Source organism: Octodon degus, unplaced genomic scaffold (assembly GCF_000260255.1).
Source record: "Octodon degus isolate 3935 unplaced genomic scaffold, OctDeg1.0 scaffold00037, whole genome shotgun sequence".
Lineage (NCBI taxonomy): Eukaryota > Metazoa > Chordata > Mammalia > Rodentia > Octodontidae > Octodon > Octodon degus.
Window position 1 is genome coordinate 495,981 of NW_004524613.1, and position 8,117 is coordinate 504,097.

The following is an 8,117-nucleotide window of genomic DNA, read 5'->3' on the forward strand; positions in this document are numbered from 1 at the left end:
CATTTAACTGGCAAAAGGAGTCCCATTTTTTATATAGGCATGTAGGTTTTCTAAGTTTAAGCTGGCTAAAGTTTTAATTTACAGAAGTTTACATAAAATCCAATAGGAATCTTATTAATTTTACCCTCTAGTGCTATTGTTTAAAATTGAACGAGGAATGCCAGTACATTCAATGACTAGTTTAGGTGTAGCACATATAAATAAAAAAATGTCCCATTAAAGAAATATCATAACCTTATACAATTTTATGTTTTAGCTTAATTTTATCAACATATTTTGACCAATATTTTAGCAATTGTATAATGAATTTATTTGAGCACCGGTTGGCAGGTGGAACAAGCAGGTTCTGAGGGTGATGATCAGGAGTCATAGCCACTTCTTATCAGTTGGAACTGCCAGTGTGACCAGGTGGAATTAGCCAGTTTTCCAGGAATGGTGTGCAGAACAGCAAACCTTGAGTTATTTCAGGGGGTCAGCAACGGACGATGGAGGATGTCTGCTTCAAGTCCTTTGGGGAGCTAGTAGGGGGAGTGGAAGAATCCAGCAATGGGTGCCTTGGTTTCAGCGTGGACTAGGAGGCACAGATGGGTGAACACCAAGCCTGGGGCGGGTGTTCAGGCTTGTCCAAAATGACCTGTTGTAGAGACTGGGCCAAAGAGAGGTCAAGAGATTTCCCGGAGGGCCAGAGGCCTCCAATGAGATCGATCATTTTAATCCACAAAGAGTACAAGAAGGAGAAGGAGAAGGAGAACAAAAACAAAACGAAAATGACAATGGACAGGGAAACGGACAAACATAAACGGACATTTATGACGTGGACAGGGAAAGACAGACAAACATAAATGGACCAACAAATCTTGTATGGAAAACAGACACCCTACAGTCAGTGCAAATGACACCAAATCTGCAGGGGTATTAAGTAGGGGTAGGGGTATCAGCAGGAATAAACTCCACACAAGAGGCACAAAAGGAAAACAAATCTGAAAGACTAGTCTATACAAACAAGTTAAAATCAAGTGGGAGTATCAAAAGTATCGATGCAATTAGTGTAGCCCCCTACAGTTAGAATCTGTAGGGGTAGGGGTCTCAAGCAAGCCAATAGGGGTATCAAGAAAGGTCGATGCAATTAGCGTAGGCCCCTACAGCCAGAATCTGTAGGGGTGGGGGAAGGGAAAAAAACCCAGTACAAGTACAAGTGAAACAGAGCTCTACTGCGAAAGGGACACGTAGGACTGTTTGCCTCACTTCAAGGGAGATCTCCAAGATAAGCAAGGGGAAAGGGTTGATGCAATTAGCAGGGATAGAATCCAGGGATAGGGAAGTGTTAGTATTAAAGGGACCACGCTTAAAGAGACATAACTTTTGCACATGACCAAAGTCCAACTCTGACTTGGAGGGCGTCCCACTCCAACCAGAAATCCTATAAGTTTGAGTACTCATCTGGAAACCAAGAAAGATGTGGCTGAAAGGAAACCAAATCGTAATAAAAAGAAAGCAAAAAGGCAAAGTTAAAGGAGAGGTTGACGCGGCGGCCGTAGTTCTTTAAAATCTGTAAACCCAAATCAAAAACAAGCCAGAGTGACAAAATTTAGGTTGAAATTTACTTACCTTGTCAAAAAAAGAGGCCTTTAGAGATCCCGGAAGAGCCCCCAAATGCTGTAGCTCAAAGATTGAGTGACAACAAGGCAAGTCCAAAAATTAAAAAGCGCTTTATTTTAGCTGGCACCCAGTGGCAACACCCGGCACAAAGTGCATAAGTGCACCCCGAGCATTGACAACGATCAGTATTTAAGTTTGAAAACCACAAAAATAAGGAAAGGGTGGAGAAGAAGAAATGGCAGGGTCATTAGTTCATTGGGTGGGGTGCTGAAGTCAGCAATCATGGGATACAGCGGGTCATTAGTTCATTGGGTGGTCCTGCTGGGTGGGGGTGCTGAGTTGGCAGTCACACAGAGTTCATTAAGATAAGAAAGTTTGGGGGTACAAATGTCATAAGACTTGGGTCACAGGGGTGAGGAGCTGGGAGAGGTAGGTGCATACAGAACAGAAACACAGCGAGGTTAGAAAGGCAACAAAATTGAGTCAATTTTGAAAGGGTATAACACAAACTGGACATAGCCTGACCCAGCTCAGTTCAATTGAATTTAGCTACACAGCCTGTGCATTCTAGGGACAAGAGGCGACCAACACTATTACTCTCTTACTTAAGGACTTTCTGCCCAGCAATGAGAGCTGGCCCACACTACCAAATAGAAATTCACCACATGTTCAAGCTTCTGTACTTCTTGCTTACAAAACTTATATAACCAATTGGAAAGCCAGCTTGGGGCTGATGTTTTAGGAATGATCCCTGCCAGCCTGCTGGTATAATGAAGTTAGTTGCCTTTCAACTCCTTGATGTACACAGTCTTCTATATGGTCTCGTAACAGGTTCCACAGAATTTTGACAGACATAGCAGCAAACAATCACCTAAAGAGGGGTACACAAAAATTATGATAAGGGCTTAAATAAAAAGGATATTATAGTAAAAGGCATAATGCTACGGAACCCCTTCAAAATCCTCAAATACCACCCTATCTTTGGACATACTTATCCCATCATTCTTAGCAATGAGTCTTTTTCTTGAGACAGAGTCTCATTATTTAGTGTGGGCTGGCCTTGATCTCACTATGTAACCCTAGCTGGACTTGAACTCTTGGTAATCCTCCTGCCTCAGCCTTAGGAGTGCAGAGATTACATGTTTATTTCAATATGCCTGGTTTAGCAGGCTGTTTTTACTGTAAAGTTTCTTTAAAACAAACATTCAGCAGGCACATACTGTAATCCCAGCTCCAGAGGCTGAGGCAGGAGGACAATGAATTTCAGCCAGCAATTTAGTGAGACTCTCTCGAAATATTACAAAATACAGTTCAGGCTATAACTCAGGGTGAGAGCCTTGGGTTCAATTCCTGTGATTGGGAGATTTCTAAAAGAGGGAAAGTAGGCAAAACCCAGTGTTTCTTCCTGTTCTAATTCTCAAACATGTGTGGGCTCAACATATCTCCTGCACAGTCTAGGAAATGAATGCGGCTGAATACTTGGGACAATACTCTGTGCATTGTCAAAATTTTGGTGTTTATTTGGGGACTTCCGTGACCCTACAGAATTCATATTAACCTCACCAGACAACAAAACAAAATGAAAACATAAAATCAACCACAAAACTCAGCCTCCCCCTCCCGCTTCAGCAATAGTGTTGTCTGGGCCTCCAGAAGCTACAGAGAGTTGCAGTTGAAGTGAAGGTCCCTGAAGCTAATACCCAGGATGCACTCAGAACAGAGCTGGGGGCCTCTGCAGCCCAAACCCTGGCAAGCTGACTGAGTGTGTGTGTGTGTGTGTGTGTGTGTGTGTGTGTGTGTGTGATTGTGTGTGTATGGAAACAGAGCATTGTCTTCCTCAGAACACACAACTTGGGGCCTTGGCTTCTGCTCTAGAAGGAGGGGCCCATCACACAGGCCGTAAACCACCTACAGGATCCTGTGTGTTCTGGGCAAACCGAGGCCACTCCCCAATGTGACTGAGCCTGCCCAAGTTAAGGTCAGATCCATGACATTGTCTGCCCTTCCCTCCTCACATGTTTGATTTTTTTTTTCAAGAGAGTGCAGGTGGATCTCACATTGTAGCTTCACTTTCTGGCCTCAAACCGTCAGCAATCCTCCTGCTTCAATCTTGTAATGCTGGGATTACAGACATGTCCCACTAATCCCAGTGAGTCATTTTCACACCCTGCTAACACCTTGGCCCTCTCAGGGCTCAGCTCTAATCTAATCCATTTACACCTTGATTAAGGGCGGGGAGGGTGGTGAGGTACAAGGACCTCTCATTGAATCATCTTAGCCCAAGCCTCGCCCAGAATCGGGGTGGGGTCTGGCTCTTAAAATACTGGAGCCTTCCTGGGCTGGGGTCCACTCAGCCCTGGGCTTGAAGTAGACATCTCACAGTGCATTTTCAGCTGCTGTTTTCCAAACCTCAACCGGTCCAGGGACGTGGTTGGAGAGAACAATTCTAGGTAAGCCAAGTGGGTGAGTAGCAGGCGAAAGTACCTTCACTGTAGTGGGAAGTGTATGGCTCAGTTTCCTTTTGGAAGGAGGGAGAAGGGAGTGTGCATCTCAGGCCCCAGCTGGGGGTCACCAGCTCTCTGCTCCCTGACTTGATTCTCCCTCCGTCTAGTCCATCCCCCTCTCTGTTCCACCCCACCCTACTTTCTCACTGCAGGTGGTCAGGAGGCAGATAGGTAAACTCCCTGCAACCCTACCTTTGTAGTTCTCTCTGTGGACCTGTCCCTTCAGCCCAGAGCTTAGCCTGGCCTCGTAGGAGCTCAGCCCAGCATCTGGGACGCTTCCTTCCTCTCCTCCAACTCTCCAGGTCTGTGTTAATCTCAGTTCTTACATATTCTGCCCTTGGAGAATTTTGTGTCCATGCCAACTCCAGGGGTCCTGACACCTTCTCTATGCGATCCAAGTGTGTTCAGCTTATGGAGGGAATTTGAAAAGTAGAATTAATAGGCTGATTTTCCCAATTGTGGTAGAGACAGTGTATGCTCATGGAAATCACCCCTTGAATTATGGGCGTTTTTCTGGAGGAACATTATGACTCTCTGTACTGGGAATCCTTCCACACCTCTAAATCGTTTTAAAATATTTTAACAGGGTCTTGCTAAATTGCTAAATTGTTGGTGGAACTCAGGGTTGCAATCCTGCCTCAGCCTACTAATACTGCTGGGATTACCGATGGAGACACTGTGTTCAGCTGGTATTTTCTCCTTTTTAAAAAATTTTACTTATTCATTCATTTGATGCTTGGTATTCGGTGGAGCCAGCGAGCAGTCAGAAGCAGAAGCAGCATGTCCCATGCTCTCACTAAGCTGGGAGAGTTGCAATGGGCCTATAGAATGCATGTTCTAACTGGGGAAGTTCTCTGTTTTTGATGGGTTTACGGGAAGGTCACTGGAGTGGTAAACTGAGGAGACTCTGTAGTGACCAACACTAATTTATTCTGTGACTTGCAGGCTGTGCTGTTGAGTTCCTTACTTGTGAACTGGTAAGCACTTTGTATATTAGTAATATTATTAGTTCCTGTCTGCCATATGTTAGAAATATTCCCCAGCCTCATTTGGTAGTTTGTCTTGATTTCAAACAGTGTCATGTCAGATTTTTATTCTTTTCACCAGATGTTTAATTTTTAAATAGACAATTTTGTCTGTCCAGAGTTTTGATCTTAACATCATGCACAAATAGCCTTCTCTCTCACAATCCTTTTTTTTAAAATACCTAACAATTTTTGTAAAGTCATGTGTGAATCTTACAAGGGATCCTCATATTGTGGCTACAAGTCCTCCCCTGCCGCTGGGCACCTGGACCTTTGATTTGCTCTTATACCACATCTCCCATTGTACCAGATACGATTAGTGTTTAGGCCGTTCAGAACACTCCATAACATCTCAGGAGACATGTGTGGTGAGACCAGGGATTGTATGGAGAAGAACCTCAATCAGGATAGACTGCTGCACACTCTTCCTAACTGTCTATCTGCCTGCCAGAACATGGTCTCATGTCCTCATCAACCCTTCATTAGCTCTATATGCCCTAACTCCAATGTGTGTTCTGTATGGACTACCTACCACGCACCATAGATTACTTTAGTTGACCTTAAACATGCACATGACATTTACATTGGCTAATGAATGGGCAATTTTTTTTTTTGTCTTTTTCAGACAGGGTGTTGCTATGTAATTCAGGTTGGCCTTGAACTCACTTGGTAGCCCCAAATAGACTTGACATAGCAGCAATCCTCCTGCCTCAGCCTCCAGAGTGCTAGTGTTGCAGTGTGTACCGCAATGCCTGACTTCATTCAGATTTTTAATTGTTTGTTCGTTGATGGGACTTGAGTATTGGACTGAAGGTGGTAGGACAGGCCTGGAAGGCCTTTCTGTTATGGTAAGGGAAAGGCCATTTGCATTTCTGGCTTTGCTGGTACCTGTGTGGATTTGAGCTATGCAGACTGTGTTTTTTCATTTTGTGATGAGATGGTGGGAGGGAGGAATCAGGTCACAGATGTGCTGGGCACACTCTGCCCCTGAGCTCCACTCCCAGCCCAGATTTAGGGCTCAAGATTTTCTCCTTTCTTAGCAGAACTCCAAAGAGTTGGCCATCCGTATTTCTGTGTCTGTGTTCTTTGTGATCTGCAGAGGAGATGGAGAAGGATCTAATGCACACTTATTCTGCTGTTCCAAGAAAATGCTTCACATGGCTGCCACACACTCTGCACTGCCTAGAGCCACTGGCTTTCCATTAATACAAGCCCTCGCCCTCATCTTCTTTCTGACAGGCGGTGAACTTGCCTATTCCCCTCACTGCCCCTCTAACCAACTCTCTGCCCATCCCACAGACACCAAGGTGGTGCCCAAGGATACCATGAGACCTGGAAGATTCTACAACATGGAGATGGGATGAGCACCTCCAAGAAAGGAAAGGTAGAGACGAACTTCCTCAAGCCCTGGGATTATCCCAGCCTCCATTCTGGCCTCCAGTCTGTAAGGAAACACTGCACCAGACCCACCTTGTGGCCTGTCGTACTGTGTCCCCAATCCCTCTATTCCTTCTGGGGACCCACACCACAGGACCACCTCAACTCTTGTTCTTACATGTGGATGTCCTCTGGTCCTTCTGTCTGGACTGGGTGTCCAGTGCTGGCAACCCCAAATCCTGTAGGATGGAGGAGTGCCTCTAGCTTTGATCTCCACACAGCCACCCAGCACTCGACTGCCCGAGACCCCAGTGTACTTCCAGATTTCAGATCCTCATGCCCAGCCTCTCCACCCCCTCCCACGCTGGCTGGTGGCACTCCCAGCCACTATCCTCAGCTGGAGCCCCAGCCTCTAGCTAGCTTATACCTCTGGGATATAGTAGGGAACCCAATCCTAGGGTTTCCATACTGGAGGAGGCACAAAACTTCCTCCATGGATCAGGCCTCCAGGTCCAGCACATCTGTGCTGTCATTCAGCAGCTCTCAAGTGGGACCACCTGCCCAGTCTCCCATCTCAGACCCTGAGCCTGAGCCCTCCATCTCAGACCCTGAGCTTGACTTCCCCTTCTCAGAGTCAGAGACCGAGTCTCCCATCCCAGACCCTGATCCTGAGTCCCCAATCACAGATTCTGAGCCTGAGTCCCCTATCTCAGACTCTGAGCCTGAATCCTCCATCTTAGACCCTGAGACCGAGTCACTCTTCCCATACTCAGAGACCAAGTCTCCCATCCCAGACCTTGATCCTGAGTCCCCCATCTCAGACTCTGAGACTGAATGCCCCATCTCAGACCCTGAGCCCAAGTCTCCCACCTCCACTCCACCACACCCTCTGCCCCAGTTCACCATCCCAGACCTGGAGCCTCACCTTCACCTCGCTGCAGGGCCCGCCGCTGCCTCTTCCAGCCCTAGTCACTGTTGCCTTAAGTTTGCCATCTAGATGTGCTCAGTGTGATATGCTTACACTGTCCAGCCCACAGTCCCCCATATTTCTCCACCTTCATTCTTCCTTTGTGCCTATCAGCCCCCATGGACACCCTTCGCAGTCCCAGACTGGCTAGCATGCTAGTGCCCTCAGACATGCTACTCCCAACACAGAGATGTGACTTTTATGTACTTATACTTTGAAGTTATATAAGTGATGGGCTATAGAAACTGTTTCTTTGCTCTCGACTGGTCAATAAAGGATTAAAGTTAATAAATGTTTACAGTTGATTGGTTTTGCCTCCGTCAGAATGGGTCTCCTGGTGGGGCACCTGGATAGCCACAGTCTACCAGCCCCTGCTCTGCTGCAGCCCAGCCACCCTGCAAGGTCCTGAGTCCTACAGGTGACACCCACCCTAGCACATGGACCTGGAAAACCCAGACCTCGCACTGTGGGTGCTGCCTCTAGGACTATGGAGCCTCTTTAGTTCAGTGGGTATAAAGGGTCCACCAACTCCTGTCCCTAACACTTGCGCCCTTCATAGACCATGGTCTTTCATCTTCCTTTCACCTGCTGTCTTGTAACTCACAGGATATGCACATCTTCTTGCAAAACTATGTACTGACTATT

At 46.4% G+C, this 8,117-nt stretch overlaps 1 protein-coding gene across 1 annotated transcript; it reads left to right on the forward strand.

Annotated features, from left to right (window-relative positions):
* The first annotated feature begins 6,998 nt into the window (after window positions 1-6,998).
* LOC101582037 (proline-rich receptor-like protein kinase PERK10) lies at window positions 6,999-7,502 on the forward strand. Its single transcript, XM_012514640.1, has one exon. The coding sequence runs from the start codon at window positions 6,999-7,001 to the stop codon at window positions 7,500-7,502; it is 504 nt and encodes a 167-aa protein (XP_012370094.1).
* Window positions 7,503-8,117: the final 615 nt, after the last annotated feature.